A 19,483-nucleotide genomic window follows, 5' to 3' on the forward strand; every position below is an offset into this window, starting at 1 on the left:
CAAATACCCCTGCAAACTACAACATCAATAGGACACCCCTAAGAGTAGATTCAGGTGAGAGATCTTGATACGCAGATAGATAGGAGCCTGAACTTTGACCGCCATGTGTCCACAGTAGTGAGGAAGCCGTTTTATGTGGCACAACTTATAAGTAAAGGTATGGCATCCAGATCCAAGGAAATTATAGTCTCGCTGTACTCAGCCCTCATTAGACCAGTAATAGAGTACAATGCATCATTTGGCATGTACTTGACTAGGCACTTAACAGCAGTTGGAGCGACCTCAGAGATTCCTCACAAAAAAAAAAAAAAAATCAAAATACAGGGTGTAAACAACATGAACTAAGCAAATAGACTAAAAGCCCTATCCCTTTACTCTGTCTCCTACCAACTATTAAGGAGTAACCTATTCCTGACCTACAAGGCACTCACAAATCCAGCCCTGATGGAGCTGCTACACATCCACAAGTTAAAACCGCAAGAGGGTCACCCAATCTAGGGATCTAAACTTAGTGACTTAAACAAAACATGCTGGAGAGACAGATGTGTCGTAGAGATTGCCCCTTCTCTGGAACAGGCTTGCTATTCATATTAAGCAGCGCTCTTCCCTGACCCTTTTCAAACACAGTTTGGATCAATGGATGGGAAATCTCAAATTCACACCTGGGGTAGTGCCTATGTCCCTTATGGACAGGGGCATTTCTTAATGAACTGGCACAAATCCATGCCATCGTGTTGCCCCTAGGGGCCATATGTTGGGTAAAATCAGGTTACATTGGCTAGTCGTGTAAGGGCCCTTAAGTCATTAGCATAGTTATCTCTTTTAAACCTTAGGAACTAGTGAATCCTCTTATGTTCGGCAGGCACTTGGGCAAAAAAAAAGATTAAAACATTAAAGTGAGTAAATGAATAGAACTCCATAGATGGGAGACGTGCATAATTATACTATTGCATTGCCTATATTTGTGCATCTATATGATTTTATAACCTGCACAGAACTTTTAAGCATGCAGTTAGTTAGCAAGATGTAATCATGTTTGCTTAAGCAGTGCAGTACATTGATATGCATTAGTCCAGTTAAGAAATACAGCTACTCATCAGTAAACTCAGCTCAGCTGGTCAAGGTCATCCTATTTTAAGGAAACCATGCAGTACCAGCAATTGGATATAAAGTAATATATGCACCCTTTTACAGAATATAGAACAACAGATCTCATATTAATTTAATTAAATGGGCATCTAACAGAATATAGAAAGGCTGTGCATCGGTCAGAGTTAAAGGTGCAGTTGTATAGGTAAGACCTGAGGATCATTCACCAGCAGAATGAAAAGTACAGCAGTCCCAGTGACACGTTTCCCATTCATCTCAACCCAGCACGGACTGGATGAGGAAATGGGGCATTCTGAATGCATTTCTTCTATTTTTTTTTCCTGTTTACGTTTTATTTTATTTTTTTTATATATGTGTATGTTTTTGTGTTAAGCAATAAAAGAGTTATGGAGAATTGGTTTGTTTCTCTTACTAAAACACAATAAACTTTTTGAGACGTTTTCTGTACAGAGTCAAGTGGGTGTTATATCACTGTTGTGTATTTTGTTGAAGGATCCTGTGTGCTAGGAAATGGCATACTGGGTTATTGTAATATAGATTCTTATGCAATGTCATGTATTGTTAATAGTTTCTTGTCAGGGACATCTAATGAATTTGCACCACATTATTTATCGTACTGATTGCCAGTTGCACATAGTTTGCAAGAAGAGCTCTGCAGAATATGTTAATTTTGTTTCTGTTTTAATATTTCCGACCAAAAAAGATTTCCTCTCTCATGATTACATCATATGTTTATTCTGTATTGCAGCTTTTAAAAAGTATACATTTTATATTGTTTTGTTTCTAGTACAGCGCTTTTAAAAGTGCACAAAATACAATAGCAAATTTATCAACTGCAATATTTTATCTACACAATATGTTACTGTGTACCGATTGCTTATTAATAAGAAGTGCCATGATACCTCAGAAGTGAGCCAGTTTATTTTTTATATTCTGTCTTCGTGAATTGATATTTATTTTCTGTGTCTTTATATTATTCCTACAGATTCGCCGACTTATTGGGGATTTTGGTGTCCCGATTGCTATTCTGGTCATGGTTTTGGTCGACTATAGTATCCCTTACACATACACACAGGTCAGTAACAAAGAAAGCAGAGTGAAGTCGCATTGCACCTGCTACACATTCCAGAGTATTCTTTAGAAACAGATTTCTGCTGCATGGTCTGGGAGGTGGTGAGGATTATGGAAGTCTACATCATTATATCATCGCTGTAATAGTATTCTGCACTTGCTGGGTTGTAAGGATTGTGACTTGCTGTTAAAGTAAGCTATGCTGTGTTTGGGCATTCTTGCATTATTCTACGTAATATTTTGGAAGATGTGTACTACTGGGTGGAGTGCAGCTACTCAAGGTATTTGTTCTGTTGGAGAAGAATCTTCACCCCCCCCCCTCAAGAATGCATTATGGAACGAGGGAGAGAAGGAAAGTACAGTGTCAGGACAGTCAGACAATAGAACTTGCATACTACTGTTTGTGGATGGGAGGTACTTGACAGTTCAGCCATAATGGAAAGGTGGGCTACTGGAAGTGGGAAAAAGGATATGGCATGAATTGGATTCATGGGGTTAGATTAAGTGGAATGGGGAAGGGGTAGCTGTATATGTCCAAAAGATCGATAAGCTTACGGAGGAGGAGGTCATGGAACAGAGTGAAGAACTGAGTAGAGAGATTTGTTTTCAAGTTGGAGGGAGAGTGATGAAAGGTGACGATCCTGACAAAGAAAATGTAGTGTCCTTGTTTTTGGTGCTCATAGTTGAGGAGAAAATGGCACAGTTTAGGTTTGGGACAAATAAATAGTACAGACTACATTACAGCATGACTTGTGATCCTGAATAAGTGGAAAGGGCTTAGAGGAAGCTTTCTTTTCTTCTCCTTGGAAGCACAGTGAGAAAAATACAGTGTGATCAGGTGTTGGTTCCAGCAACATATCGTAGATATAGTGATTGTCTGCAGAGTTAGGAAAATTTATTTTATGAATTACAAGATCCATTTTTGTTGTGCATACTCTGTTTCTTTTTACTTTTTTCTCTGATAGTTTATGAAAGGTCATATCTGAGAAGGGGCTACTGGGTCCATTCTGTCTGTCTACCTACAATACAATACAGTACTTTTTATTTGTTTTACTTATATTTTTATTTAATGTACAGTTTGGAGACCTGCGTGGGCCTGTTGGAGATGAATCTAGGACATAGTCAGGTTCTGTATAAACACAACTATGGAGAAGGGCTAAAAAAACAGGCTGAGGGTTGAAAAAGAGAAAAAAAAATGGTAAACCGGAATAACAAGGAAAAGAGAACATGTGAAGAGACAGGAAACTGGAACCTAAGGTCATTTGTCTGGCAATGACAGACCCCTTGAAAAATGACTGGTCATTAGGACAACGTGTTGTCACAGATGCAAAGTATCTGCCTGCATCACCAGCAACCGCAGATCTGTTAATAACCAAGTAGTAACCTGGGGAGTGGGTAGACTATGCCTCTCAACTGTCCAGGTTTTTGCCTCATATTTTTAGTCTGTTCCTCATAAAATGTGTGGTTTTCTGGCAAATCCTGGAGGATTGAATTCACTAAATACTGGCGTACATATATCTTTCAGATTTCATATCCTTCTAGCAGCTTTCAAAGTTTATAACAGCAATATTTAAAATCTATCTTTATTTTTCATCCTTTGTCCCTCCATTATTTTTAGCCTTTGTCCAGATGTCTTGAGCTAAGATGTTGAGGTGGATGGGGTAGGCACACCTACATGCCTACCTTGGGTAAGAAAGAATGGGAAGGGACTGCTGCTTTTAACACCCTTTGGGAGATCAGGAGAAAATGAAGATGTCAAGAGTTTACATCCAAGGAAGAAGGGCAGCATATAAACGTACATGGTTGTTTTGTTACAAGGCTTCATCTGAATGTACTAGTGAAACCTGTAACAGGCCACCAGATTTTCTCCCTTTAAGAGGGGAGACTTCATCTGGTGACAGAGTAAGGCATGCTGCTTAGATGAAGTAATGGAACCAAGGAGCATTTGATACTGCAGATAAGTCCTTGAGGATCAGTGGCAAAGTGGAGGGGGTGGGAATATCAAAATAAAAATAATTGGCTACAGAAATAACAGGATAAAATATAAATATTTCAATTCTTATGTTAAGATGCTTTTGCAATATGTAAAGTAAACAGGGATAGTTCCTGCACACACTAATACTACCCACTAAGTGCCAACCATGCCTTCATGCCACTAAAAAGACACCCCCCTCCATTTTGTTTCCCGATCTTTTCTGTACCAAAAGGATTGAATTCTACAAATGGTGGCCTTCCTGCTGTCAGATTTACTAAATGATTGACTCCGTTTACATTCAACACTTAGTCTGCCCCACAGAAAGGCCCCAGTAACTTTCCCTGTGGAAAGCAGATCCTGGAAGGCAAGCAGTATGTTTACAATGGAAAGTTCTCTGTGGGGTCCATCAGACAAAAAACCCTAGAGAATGATTTGCCCAAGAGGCCTACATTTAGTGCACCTCTCCTCTCCCTCACAGCCAGTGTAACACATGGGGAGTATTTCTGTCTCCCAAAGGAGCAGATCCTCTCCCCCATACAAAGTGCTTCTAATATGCTGATCAACTGTAATGAGAAGCACACCTGCTCCTTATTAATCTGACTATCCAAGCACTGATCCTCCATACTTTTTCCAGTGCTTGAGTGTTTAGAGTAATTTTTCACATAGATAATACTGCCAAAGCCTTAGTCTCATATATATACATACGTCAGTTGGGTTGCTAGGTAGTATGCTTAGTGGTTTGGCAGACACAGCCCCCCCCCCCCCCCACACACACACACACAAAAAACACACACTTTGTAGTGTAGGCTTATCCTGTGCTACCATTGGCCTTTTCACCTCCCATAAGAAATCTAACATCGGATTCATGGTCAACTACGTACACTGCTTGGCGCAGAAGTAAGTGAATTCCTGAAAAATATAAAATCAAGGACAAGATAAAGACACGTAATGATGGTGTCTTGTGCTATCTGATCTAAGCCTAAGAGAATATTTTTCCAATTGTTGAAATTCCCCCCTGATCATACTTGGATTACTGATGCATGACTTTTCAAGTGGTTGCCTTACCAACAACCCCAGGTACACTCCCTGGCATTTTAAAAATTATGCTTTCAATAGATAAGTAAATACAGTTTGTCTTTATTGTATCTGATGGAGTATAACCAGAATAATTGCCTATGATTTGTCAACATGTATCTTGTAACCTGATGGGGGAAAGAAATAAAAATGTACAGGCCCTGAAACAAAATGGGGATCTTTCTCTGGATCAGCAAAATACACAATACTGCCATCCAGTGGCAGCTGGTGACTTCAAATTAAAGGGGGGCTGCAGGAGACAGCTGAATGGGTGGGGTCAATGGGGAAGGGGTGTGGCCAATTAGAAAGGGGAAGAGCTATGCTCAAAACCACAAAAACTAACTTTAATTAAATACGCTGCCCTGGGTGGCAAACCATCATTATGAGAGTCCAATCAAGACAAATATAAGTGTAGAAGAATAAAAATATTTCAGTGCATGACAGCTTACTTAATATCTAGATGGAAACAAAAGGTTGTGAGGCATGAAAAAATAAATTACTTTTTAAATACATTACTGGAATGCCAGTCAAAATCAAGTACAAGAAAAACCAGAAGCACTCAACTCAAACTACTTCTCCTTGCACTGCAGTTCTAATTATAATTTATATTCAGCTTTACTCAGGAACCTCATATGGCCTTCCTGAAAACACTGGAGGGGATAAATGTATCTCCGAACACCATCATACTAGGTGACTTCAACTACCCTAATATAGACTGGGAACACTACTCAAGCCCAAACACTCTAGCCCAAAAGTTCCTGGAATTCATAAACTCAAATGCCATGGAACAACTAGTCACCATCCCCACAAGAGGAGAAAACATACTTGATCTCATCATCACGAACATGGGAGCACAATGTTCAATGCGGAAGTATACCCCTCACTGGTGAGATCTGATCACAAACTAATCTCGCTGGAGGTCCTCATCCCCCCCCCCCCCCAAATGAAAAAGACCACAGTAAAGAACTTCTCGAAAGCCGACTTCACACTTCTAAAGACTAGTGTGGTCTCCTTTAAGGCCCCTGAGCCGGCAGTTAACATTACTCAAACCGCTGAATCACTTACAAATGCCTTCTACCAGCACCTGCAGGGCTGCATGGATCAGGCAATCCCAAGCAAAACAAAGACTCTTTGTACCAAAGGCAAGCGTCCAGTCTGGTGGACCCCAGCCATAAACAAACTCTACAACAAAAGGAGAAAGCTACTACAAGATAGAGCAAAATCCTTAAAAGGTAAGACACGCTGATCACTATAAGTAAAAGCTAAGAGCTCTCATAAAATCATCCAAAGCTAATTTTGAGAAAAAAATAGCTAAGGACTCTAAAGACAACCATAAGGCATTCTTTAGCTATGTCAGAAACATAGGAGGAAACTCCCAGATATGCTCAGAATTAGTTCAAAATGATGTGAAGATTACTGATCCTACAGACATTGCCAGCATACTGGCTGACAGGTTCAGTGCAAACTTCTCCCCCACCCTCCCCCCTAAAGGAGAGATATCTATACCAAATGATTGTAGCCCCCCAAACATCTCTAACGCCCAGGTGAGAACTGCTCTCTCCAAGGCAAAGAACACAGCATCCATGGGACCTGATGGTGTCCCCGGCTGTGTGCTCCATGAACTCAATGAGGAATTAAACCCACAGTTAGGACAGCTGTTTAATCTTAGTCTCACCTCCGTCTACGTACCCAGGGAGTGGCGCACAGCGACTGTGGTCCCACTCCACAAAGGCGGTGCCTCCACCAACCCTGGAAATTACCATCCCATTAGCTTGACAAGCCTATCTGCAAAGCCATGGAGAGGATCATAATGGATCTCATAAATAAAGACATAGGGAACTTGCAGACTTTGGATCCAACCCAGTTTGGCTTTGTCAAAGGCAGATCATGCCTTTAAACTTGGTTGACTTTTTCAAACAGTCACCAAGGCCATTGACGAGGGAAAGGCAGTCCATACAGCCTACCTAGACCTGGCGAAGGCTTTTGATACAATACCTCACTCGGGTATCATTGAAAAACTCATCAACTTAAATGTAAACCCATACATTACAAGATGGGTTGCAAACTGGCTGAGTGACAGAACCCACAGGGTCAGAGTTGCTGGCGCCATGTCAGACTCAAAGCCTGTCACAAGTGGTGTCCCACAGGGCTCAGTCCTGGGCCCACTCTTGTTTGGCATCTACTTTTCCGAAGTACAAGCAAACACAGGAGGGTTATGGCTGACGTTTGCAGATGACTGCAAACTGGGCGCCGTAGTTGAAAACACATCCGACACAGATATCCTTCAGAAGGGTCTCACAGAAACGGATAACTGGTGCCAGAGCCATGGCCTAAAGTTAAATGCCAAGAAATGCATAGTCATACCCTTCAGGAAAAATAAGGTTACCCCTAGCTACCATATAGGTGGCAATCCCCTGAACACAGAAGAAGTTATTAGGGACCTGGGAACCCAGGTTGACAGTAGCCTTTCATTCGACACTCATATTGCTAAAGTAGTTAGGAAGACCTTCTACATTGCCCACCTTATCATGAAGGGGTTCACATCTAGATCAAGGGAAGTCATAGTCTCCTATACTCATCACTCATCAGACCAATGATCGAGTACAATGCCCCATTCGAATGTATCTGACCCGACACTTGCAGCAGCTGGAGAGGCCACAAAGTTCCTCACCAAAAGGATAAAGGGTCTCAAAAATCTGTCTTATGCTGCCCGACTGAAAGAACTCCAGTTATATTCAGTTGCTTACCGCTTGCTCAGAGGTGACCTATGCCTGACATACAAGGCCATGTCAAACCCAGATTTGATGAACATGCTTCATCTCAAAATATCTAGATCCCTCAGAGCCACAAGGGCGGGAGACTTAAACCTCGACACTGTTATTAATAGGACGTGCTGGAGGGATAGATTCATCACCCAAAGACTCCCTATGCTGTGGAACAAAATCCCGGTTTATGTGAGGCAGAGCACCTCGCTGGCCTTGTTCAAGAGGAATCTTGACCAATGGATGGGAGATCGCAGATACACCCCAGGGGTTACCTCAGTGTCACTGCTCGACAGAGGCACAGCAAAATAATGGGCATAGTTTCTCCAAACTAAAGGGGTGGCGTAAGCCACAAAACTATGGGCTAGGCTTATAAATGCCCTTGGGCAGATAGCCTAGTATGAACCTATGAACCTATAAAGTACCAAGTAACATGCTGTAAGTAGAAATCTCTGTGATGCCCCCACTTGTAAAAATGTTTCTTATCCAAAAAAGGTCTGCTGCCTGACAACTATCTACTTGTTTCATGGGGAAAACATGCAAGTAAAAAATGAAAAGCAAACAAGAAACAAGCTCAAGATACATTGCTTAAAGGATTACTGTACAGGTTATGGACCACACATGATCATTGGCATTCTGTTTAGTTTACGGGTAAAGTCTGTAGAGATGACTGGAAGTCCCCAACAAGTGTAATGAGCTTTTTAAAATAATGGAATCCTGTCCTTTAATACCCAAGGCTTATACATTATCTAGTCAAGTATTCTCTGCATGGCAACAGAAAGGCTTTCAATGTTGGCAATTCTTTAACAGTATGCTTATTAAAGCTTACTTGCATCTTGCAGTCTCAGCCAAGCTTACCTGATGGTCATTAAAGTATTGCTACTTAAACACAGAGCAATAGGCACTTTGAGTAATAAGCATAAATCAACAGTACAAAAAATATGACAGAAACCAGACCATTCTGTAAAAATCAAGGACAGATGAAAAGCCACTCTAGTACTTGTGTCTACCTTGGATGGGTGGGATTCTCTGCACATTTACACTGCATAACTACTTCTTGCCTTGCTTCGACACATCCAGAGTCACTACATGGGGGAGTGGGGTGCAACAAGTATGTCACAGTTTGAAATGTCTCTGGCTGACTTGTGATGGCCCTGACACATTTGTCATACCTCTCAACCTCAGAGCAAGAAATCTGGACAAAGCCATACAAAGAAATGGGACAAAGGCCCAAAAATAAGGACAATTTTTAAAATATTGCTCTTATAAACTTAGAAAGCTAATAGAGGTCTTGCATTAGTATGCATTTTCTGAATGGTATGAAATCTGAAACTCAAATGTCTGTCATTGTTTTCTAACTTCAGTCTTTAATTATTTGTCACTAATTTGCCAAAAACACAATTTTATGAAAAATGGACCAAAAATGTGATGTAAAAATATAAAATAGCAACACAATACAGCTGGGAACCTGTCAAAGAAGGGACACTTTAATATTAGTGCTGCTAACTTGAGCAGCTGACAAAATAAAATAATCTACATGCATTTCTGAAATAAAAGTAATCTGATTATTACAGTCATTTCTTAATTATAAACCCTCCATGTTTTCTTCCAAAATTGCTATTTTACGGAGGGATCATTAGGGGAAGAGCAACATTTTGAGTCAAAATCAGGGACAGTTCAGAGGTTTGGCTATGCCTAATTCTATAAAGCAATTTATTTGCATGTACCTCTCAACCTGTTAATGCAATAAATCTTGACAAGGCCAAATATATTGGGGGAACATATAAACAGTACTAAAAATTGCTCTTCTATAAACTGGGACAGTTGATAGAACAGGTCTTACTTTAGCATGCATTTTTCTGAAGGTTATGAAGTCTGAAACTAGTGTGTCATTATTTAGTGACTTAATTCCTAAATGATTTGCCAGAAAACCACAAATTTAACGAGGAACAAACCAAAAATAAGAAGCAAAAAATCTATTAATTCTTTGAAAATCTGGACAGTTGGGAGGTATAGTTCAGCTAGGGCTGTCTAAGTTTGCCGCCCTTCCCCCTCACAAAACCATGGTCGAACTCCCTGCAGCCATTCCAATGATCCATTACTTTGCTATTTCACTTCATTTACCATCAACACTAATGTGCATACTGATTTACTTCTATGATGATTTGAACTTCATTTGAAAGTTTTATTTTGCATTTTACAGCACAAACACTAAGACATCTGCTAAACAAACTTGGCATTAAACCTTCTCTGCCCTTGAAACTCACATTCATTGAAACATTAAAACCCACATTCAAAGAAAATACATTTTACCTGTGGCAGATAAAAATTAATTCTGGGCTGTTTTCAAATCATAGGCCCCTTGCATATGAAACATACATGTGCTCTTTGATACACCTTCCTATTGCTTTGAACATTTTTCCAGTAAACAATGAAACAAAACTGTCCAATTCAGAACATTTCCATCATAAAAGTCTACTCAAGCTTCTACAGTCCACCATTATCAGTAAATATGCACAATTCTACAGTCCACCATTATCAGTAAATATGCACAATCTCTGAAGTAGTAAAAAGTCATCTAAATAATTCCACGTTAAATAAATCTGTAATGAGAGGTTGGTGTTAGCAATCACCTTTATATTTCGGTCATTTTCCTCAGTGGCTCCCTTGAATAATTCTAAATTCTTCAAATCTAGTAATTTGAATAGGAAATTGGACTATTTATTGTGTTTATTGGATGTGTTTTGTTCATGGCGGAGGCTATAGAGGATCCTTTGCTTAACGTAAGCATTCATGCAACACCGTCAATGGAAGCCAATAATTTTAACATGCTTTTGTATGCGACCCTTATAGAGATAAAAAACTCTTTAAAGGTCTTATCTCTGCGTAATCAGGATCCGGAAACCACTATTAGGGCTTCTAGTCCGGTGGGACTCCATTTTGAACCAGAGGCAGCAGTTCATACGGACCGAGTATTATGTGAGCATAATCCAGCAGTTCCAGTTTGTCAACGCATTATTGGTCAAGCAAGTTTTCAGAAGCTGATCGACCGTGCCGACAACCCTTTTAAAGAGTTGGGAACAGCTGAGAAGGTGCCGAACATGGTTTTCAATAAGGACTTCAGTACCAAACGTGAACAGTTAACCAAACTTTTAAAGAGGTACGATGCTATTCATATTGAGAATTGTTATTTTTCCCGTTGTTTGGAGCTGCAAATTGTCCCTAAGGGCTTGAGATTTTTTAAGTGCCCCAATGGGGTTCATTCTAGCGACGCATTTTTTGATGAGTTAGTGTGCTTTTTTAATGAAGCGGGACTTCAATTTTTGAAGTTGCTTTATGACAACAATTTGAAGAAAAAGGATATGTTAAGAAAAGAAATTGTGGAGCTAGAGTCCTTTTTTAAACAGTCCCTAGGGACTGTTAAGTTTGGTGAATTTTTTGAAACCGTTTCAAAGGAAACGGAACAGTTCTCATTAGACAATACGAATAGAAAGCACCTTAAGCTGTTACGGGATGTTGAAGCATACAACAGTAATTCTGCTTACACCAACTTTGGCATCCCTAACAAGCCTAATAGATTGGCTAACAGCAAAGGACAAAGACAGGACATAATTGACAACAATTATCATTTCAATAGTGTGAACCAAGTAGGTGCTGACCGTGGGTTTGGCAACAACGTTCCAAAAAGGTTTGAATCAAACGGTCGTTTTAAAACTACTATGAACGACCGTGTTGTAACTAGGACAGATTTTAGTAATAACACTGGTCCGGACAAAGGGCAGGGTGAACTGAATATTTTGGTTAATGAAGAGAATTTTCCACAGTTGGTCTCTACGGAATTAGTAGATAAAAATAACACTGCTGGCCCCTTTTCTTGTTTGCGGACATCATTTTCCTTCAGTGGCTTTGTTTTTGCTATATCTTATTTTGCTTTCCCTGGACGTATTTGTTTACTGGTTGGACTATTTATTGTGTTTATTGAATATGCTGATCAACTGTAATGAGAAGCACACCTGCTCCTTATTAATCTAACTATCCAAGCACTGATCCTACAGACTTTTTCCAGTGCTTGAGTGTTTAGAGTAATTTTTCACATAGATAATACTGCCAAAGCCTTAGTCTCATATATATATATATATATATATATATATATATATATATATATATATATATACATACATCAGTTGGGTTGCTAGGTAGTATGCTTAGTGGTTTTGGCAGAACCACAGCCCCCCCACACAATAATAATAATAACACACACAACACACACTGTGTAGTGTAGGCTTATCATGTGCTACCATTGGCCTTTTCACTTCCCATAAGAAATCTGACATCGGATTCATGGTCAACTACGTACACTGCATGGCGCAGAAGTAAGTGAATTCCTGAAAAATATAAAATCAAGGACAAGATAAAGACACGTAATGATGGTGTCTTGTGCTATCTGATCTAAGCCTAAGAGAATATTTTTCCAATTGTTGAAATTCCCCCCTGACCATACTTGGATTACTGATGCATGACTTTTCAAGTGGTTGCCTTACCAACAACCCCAGGTACACTCCCTGGCATTTTAAAAATTATGCTTTCAATAGATAAGTAAATACAGTTTGTCTTTATTGTATCTGATGGAGTATAACCAGAATAATTGCCTATGATTTGTCAACATTTATCTTGTAACCTGATGGGGGAAAGAAATAAAAATTTGCAGGCCCTGAAACAAAATGGGGATCTTTCTCTGGATCAGCAAAATACACAATACTGCCATCTGTATAAAGGGGACATAAACACTACATTTAGGGATGTCATTGTCCCCCTTTACTCAGCCTTGTTATGCCATTCAATTAATATAATTCTCCCTTTGCCATGTATTTGTCCAGACACATGCACTATATGTAGTGCTTAGAGATACAAGGCCTAAACGTGTCCTACATGGACCGGCTAAAAGCCCTGCCACTATACTCTGTATCTTACAGACTATTAAGAGGTGACCTGTGTCTGGCATATAAGGCATCCTCTAACCCATTAATGTTGGCATTACTGCACATCAGCAAGTCAAATGGCATCAGAAATACTTGATCTAGGGATTTAAACCTCTTTGGCAACATCAACAGAATGGTTTGGAAAGACAGGTATATCTTGCAGATTATAGCGCTGCTGTGGAACAGACTGCGCATCCACATAAACAAAGTTGATCCCTGTCTGTATTCAAACACATGTTAGAGCTATGGATGGGAAACGGACAATTTTACACCAGGGCTGCCAACTGCACTACTAATAGACAGAGGCAGCTCCTAAATGCTTTACCACATGCATGGGTCCCTCAAATTATCTATGGTATGATCCCAATTATTCTTATTAGGGGTAATATATAATCAACCATGAGAAGGGTACGGACAGTCTTTAAAAAATGGGATAGGTTATTTCGAACACAAAAAAGGAAACTGTCTCGGCTTAAAATGGCCCGCAAGGGCAACTAGCCTAGTACTCACCTATGAATCTGTAAATACCTTATAGCTGTGATTTAGTACAGAATAGACTTGTTGGAGGATGGCAGCTGTAGGTCCTCACCACTTTATGGGATCACAACAGTTATTGCTTTCTTCCATGAGGGAAGGAGGGAACTCCCATCCAAAATAGCAATAAATAATGTGGCCAATTTTTGAAGGATCCATTCACCAACCCAGCAAGCAGTCTTCAGCACAGAATCATGTCTATACCTGGAGATTTACCTTTCAGGTATCTACCATAGACTTGTGTCAGCTCCTCCACTGTCACTGGCATAAACAACTTAGAGGCCTTGTCCTCATGCAAAGATGACAATCTAACAGTTTTGAAAGACGACAGTGCTTTATCACTGTTCATCTCACCACGGTCCAGCATCATAGACGTTCCATTAATAATTATAGCATATCAGATGGAGTGTTAGACATACATCTGCTAGCACCCAAGCTACAAATCCATCTGTTAGCAGCCAGCTGCCTCAGCCTAACTGCCAAAGGTTTCTAGTATCTAGGAAATTCATTATGAAGTAAGGCTGGCTGACTGTCTTTCATCAGCTCAAATTGTCTTTCCCAGTGCTTGTTCATTTCAGCTGTCTAGCCAGCCATTTCCTCAATTGCAGAATTGTTCATAGGTGTTTACTAGGCTAATGGCCACAAGGGCCTTTTTAAGCCTAGCCATGCTTCCCAAATCTCGGACAAGTTCTGCTACCCCTGATAAGTGTAAGCAGGATCTTAGGAGATGAAACATTTACAAGCATAGGGTTGTGTGATGAAGCATTTACAGGTTGCCTGTGTCCATTAGAGACATAGGTGCCAAGCCAGGGATGAATGTCCCATTTCCCGTCCAGTTGTCAAAGTTGCACTTGAATTGAGTTAGGGAGGAACTCTGCTTCACATGGATGGGGGGAGCCTGTTTCAGAGACGGGTGGTCTCTGGGATACATACCTGTCTCTCCAGCAGGTCCTGTTTATATCACAGGCAAGGTTTAAGTCTTTAAAACAGGTAATTGTGGTACTGTTTGCTTTGTGGATATGCAGGATGCCCATCAGGGTGGGGTCTGACAATGCTCTGTATGCCAGGCATAGATCTTAACTCGAGAACCTGTAGGAGATGGAACACAGGGATAGGACCTTGAGGCAGTCTGCATAGGACATTTTGCTTGTGCCCTGTATTCATTTAGTGAGGAACATCTGTGGATGTTTAAATTGTTGTATATGCATGGTTAGGTACATGCAAAGGGGGCCTTGTACTCCATGATAGGTCTGATGAATGCTGAATACACTGGAACAATGACTTCCTTGGACCTAGATGCTATATCCTTGTTTATAAATTGTGCACTATAGAACGATTTCCTCATTAGTGTAGACACATGATGGTCAAAGGCTAGATTACTGTCCATCTGTGTCCCTAAGTCCCTGACTACTGAGTCGACTCTAACGGGTGTGTTGTCAATATGATAGTTACCATGGGTGCATGATTTCCTGAAGGATACTATTCTGTATTTCTTGCCATTTAGTTTTAGTCCACGGCTCCGACACCAGTTGCTTATTCGTGTCAGCCCTTCCTGGAAAACATTTGTGTTGGTGTGGGATTCAATGACTGCTCCTAATTTGCATTCATCTGCAAATTTAGTCAGCCAGAGACCACTGACATTGGCCTTGACTTGTTCCTCATCTCCTGTAACTTACATTCAGCATTAGCCATCTGTCTTTTGCTTTTAACCAAGAAACTTTTAAATGCCTCCTCATCCCTAGTTATTACACTCCACATAAATCGACCCCATCCGTCAGTAAGTTTGTCCGTAGGAGTTTCTAGGCTAGAATCCAGCACCCTAACCTGCATCTTTGCATAAAATCCATATTTTTCAAATAATAAACCAGAAACCTCCAGTGCTCTTTCCACCTGATAGTAGCAGTTCAGAAGCACCGTGCTAACTACAGCAGGGGTATGTCCAGAGATTACTGCAAGGTGGGTAAAAAAAAAAACCTTCAACATATGCAGATGCTGTTGTGTGATTAAAATCTTGTCTATTTTTGACCCCTTATTTGAAAGCAAAGATTTGTGGGTGAAGAATACAATACAAATAAGGTAATTCTGTAGTGCAGTAGCTATGATAACCAGTCTATATCCATAATGTACAACATATTTTATTTTCTGGGATCCAGAAGGAAAAGTATAACAAAGGAGGGTAGATTTTTGAAGAAATTTATGAAAATGTTTGGCATGATGGAAAATGTGAATTCAGTAATAGGAGTTCAGAATGCATTTGCATATTATTTCCCAAGATATAAAAACTGGGCTAGGCTAGACAGAATTTACATTTCACAGGAACGTGTGCATTTTAATTGAAAGTGTTGATATGCACTCAATAACTATTTCAGATCATGCGCCAATAATAACTAAAATAAATGCCCAGGGTAATTAAATAAAAATGATACACTGGAGTTTCCCTCCTATCTGTTGAAAAGAGAGGAATTTAAGGAATGGGTAGTAGAGATTATTCAGGAGCTATTTGAGAGGATAGAAGTTACTTTTGAAAATATAGATTCCCAACTATACATATCAGCCTTCATGAATTCACTCAAATTATCCATTCACCACAAGGATAGATAAGTATATAAAAAGAGAATCCATTTTCAACTGGATACTTACCAGTAGGCCCAATCCCTCACTACTGGTAGGCTGTCTACCAGACAGTCTAAGTGACCACTCCATTACTTTTCTCCTTAAAAGAAAGACTCATCAAGAGAAGCATGCTAGATACATCACTATTAGATGTAAAAGGAATTTCTGCCCCCAAATGTTCATAACTGCACTAAACTCCTGTGACTGGCAACCACTAAAAACATTTTCACTCAAAGCCACAGATTATTTCAACATCCTTTATTTCAACTCCATTTTTTTAAACATCCTAGATGAACTAGCACCAACTATGACCATTAGGGCTAAATCAAACTATGCCACGTGACTATCCACAAGTACTAAATCTCTTCTAAAACAGCAGGATAAAGCTTGGTGCACTTGGCAAAAAGATAAATCCCAGAAAACAAAACAAGTCTACCAACAACATAGAAATTTAGCCAAGAAAAAAAATAAACTTGATAAAATAAACTTCTACCATAACACACAAATTCAGCATCAGAACAACCCCAAAAAGTTATGGGCCACTGTCAAGAAAATCCTCCACCCTGGCACTGTCAGCACCCCAACCCCTACAACTCCTGACAACATATGCTTCATCGATCCCTGTTGAACAAATATTTTACAGAATCAATGTTAGCTCTTACAAATGATTTTACCACCATTCCCCTAGAAACTCTTAAACCCTCTAGCAATAACACCTTCTCCTTTCACCCAGTTCCAGTTAATGTTATAACCTATTAAAACTTAAACCCACCACTCTTGCAATTGATAAACTTCCCACTGAATTCCTAAAAATAAATGCAGAAGCTATTGCATACCCTGTCTGCATTCTAATAAATAGCTGTATAACTGAACAACAAATCCCTGCCATCTGGAAGATGTCCCACATCATTCCAATTTTAGACTCATTGTCATCCTTTCCCCTGTCTCTAAAATCCTCAAAAGATGCAGCCATGCTGAGATTGTCTCATCTTATCAATAACAACGTACTTTCCAAGTCGATTGTCTCATCTTATCAATAACAACCAACTTTCCAAGTCACAGCATGGCTTTCACCCCTACCACAGCACCTTTAACGCCCTAGTGGTCTTGGTCTCCTCTATTTTTTTGACCTCTCAAAGGCATTTGACATGGTTTCTCACTTCAAACTTCTAAATACTCAAGAGTTTAACCTTGCCTGCTCCACTGTCAGCTGGTTCAAAGCATATGTTACAGGACGGAAACAAGCGGTACTATGGCAAAACAATACATCTCCTGTACTTCGCATGAATTTGGGTGTCCCACAAGGATCCATCCTTGGCCCACATCTGTTTACCCTCTTCACCAACAAACACGTTACGGCCACCAGTCTAGCTCCCCTTGTCCAATATGCAGAGGACTCCACCTTTGTGCTGCATCCTCTCTTCAACAGTTACAGTTAATAACCCAAGAAGCATGCTCAGAAGTGGAAAAATGGTTATCTGATTCACAACTCATTCTAAACCCAAACAAAACTTATGTTTTTGTTTTTTTTTCAAGGATAAACAACCAGCACCCCCATTTCCTTTCTCTAACATCTGCTAACCTCACCATTATCTCTCCAGTACCTCATACTAAACTCTTAGGTGTCACTATTGGATGCTCACTCAGATTTGACCTTCGTATAACCCACACCATCAAAAAAGTTGATTAAAAAAAAAACTATCAACACAGTTCCTAAAAAATGTGCTAAAGCTACCATCGCAACTACTCATCTTACCCCACTCTTCTGTATGCCTAACCTATTTTTACTAATAGGGTTGTTGTGTCTTTCGGCTTTTTCCCGGTTAGGGGTCGCCACAGCAGAACTCCGGTCTGCTAATGATCGGGTGATCTCACAAAATTAGAAAGCTGCTGCAATAAAATAGCCAAATTTGCTACAGACCTCAACTATAGAGAACACCATTGCTTAGCGCTCCAACTACCAAACGTACTTGCCTATAACCAGCTTATCACTCTTCACACACTTTTTCACCAACCTTAAAAAATCCCCGCTCTTCAGAATCTAGTATAACCATGTAGTACCACGCAGACTCTTGGCTGAAGTAATAAGGCTCTGTTAACAATAACAAAGTAAACAACACAGCTAGCCAGTCACTCTATTCAAGTACAGCTAATCTTTGGAACTCCTTACCCCCTTACTTATGATCAGTTACTATTTATAGGTTCATAGTTTAGCACTAAGCTAACTGCCCTTGCGAGCCATTTTAAGCCTAGCCAATTATCCCTTGTGAGACTCAAACCCTGCAACTTGTGTTTGTAAGGCAAACACCTTAGCCATTAAGCCACCCTCCCAACCCATTAAACATCACTTTAGCATTTCACTTACTCACCTTTCTCACTTCATTCCTACTGCTACTGGGAGAGCTTTTTCCTCCGCTAACTACTGCTGCAAATACCCTCCCATATTATTTCTTTCACCATGGAGATATAATGTAGTAAGTTTTATATTCTCACTGTATATTATTGATTGTTATATTCCTAATGTTCCTTGAGCTCGCTGCCTAGGAAATGTTTTCTACTGTATACTTTTTTTAATTTTTACTTTTTTACTTTTTTCTCATTCTGTATAATTGATGATGTATAATCTTTAAGTACTTTATAATGGTTGCATTTGTAAACTTTTTGTCTTATTTCTGGAGCTTTCCTCCCTGGGCCTCCGCTGAAAAAGGACTTGTGCCCAGTCAGACCTTCCCGGTATACAAACAAATAGGTAGGGAGTGAGATAAAATTAAGTTGGAGTTTAAAAATAGGGTAGAGATAAAAGAAAGGGAGCTATGGTTAAGTAACAAGAATTATTTAGAGGGGACTGACAAATATTAAAGTATTGCAGAATGGGGTGGGGGTCTTACGGAACAAGAGGAGGATCAAACTGCAGAATGCTAAGCAGAAAATAACGGATTATCTCATTAATATACACAAGTTTAGAAAGACTGCTGTTAAGCAACTGTTTTTTGATAATAACACTAGAGCACAGCAATTCAAGCAACAGAAAGTAGAAAGGGCTGTTGCCAAGCTTAGGGAGCTTGTAACAAGGAAGGTAAGGCAGATGCTGTAGAGGTATTAGAAATATTTTGGAAATGCTATGAAAGTCTGTATAAAGCAGAGGAATGTGGACATCGAGAAAAGATACAAATGGAAATGTTTATGGAAGAATTAAATATGCCAAGGTTAGAGGTAGATGAGGCTCATTTACTAACTGTTAGGATAGGAGGAGATGAGATAAAAATTCTGATGTGTAACCAATCTACAGGAAAAGTCCCCAGGAATAGATGGTATTCCTGTGGAAGTATGGAAGTTAGGAGGGAAAAAACTGATAAAGATCTGGA

The 19,483-nt window shown here is 39.8% G+C and overlaps 1 protein-coding gene across 4 annotated transcripts in view; it reads left to right on the forward strand.

Moving 5' to 3' along the window:
• Nucleotides 1-19,483, forward strand: part of SLC4A2 (solute carrier family 4 member 2) — a 2,370,566-nt gene that overhangs the window by 2,081,483 nt on the left and 269,600 nt on the right. For all 4 annotated transcript variants that reach the window (XM_044067584.1, XM_044067586.1, XM_044067587.1 and 1 more), the window contains one exon: nucleotides 2,096-2,185. In XM_044067584.1, the coding sequence (XP_043923519.1) occupies nucleotides 2,096-2,185 (90 nt within the window). The remainder of the gene's footprint in view (nucleotides 1-2,095; nucleotides 2,186-19,483) is intronic.

The sequence above is a fragment of the Protopterus annectens genome, chromosome 3.part1, assembly GCF_019279795.1.
Source record: "Protopterus annectens isolate FY-2018-M chromosome 3.part1, PAN1.0, whole genome shotgun sequence".
In the NCBI taxonomy this organism is placed as follows: Eukaryota; Metazoa; Chordata; order Ceratodontiformes; family Protopteridae; genus Protopterus; species Protopterus annectens.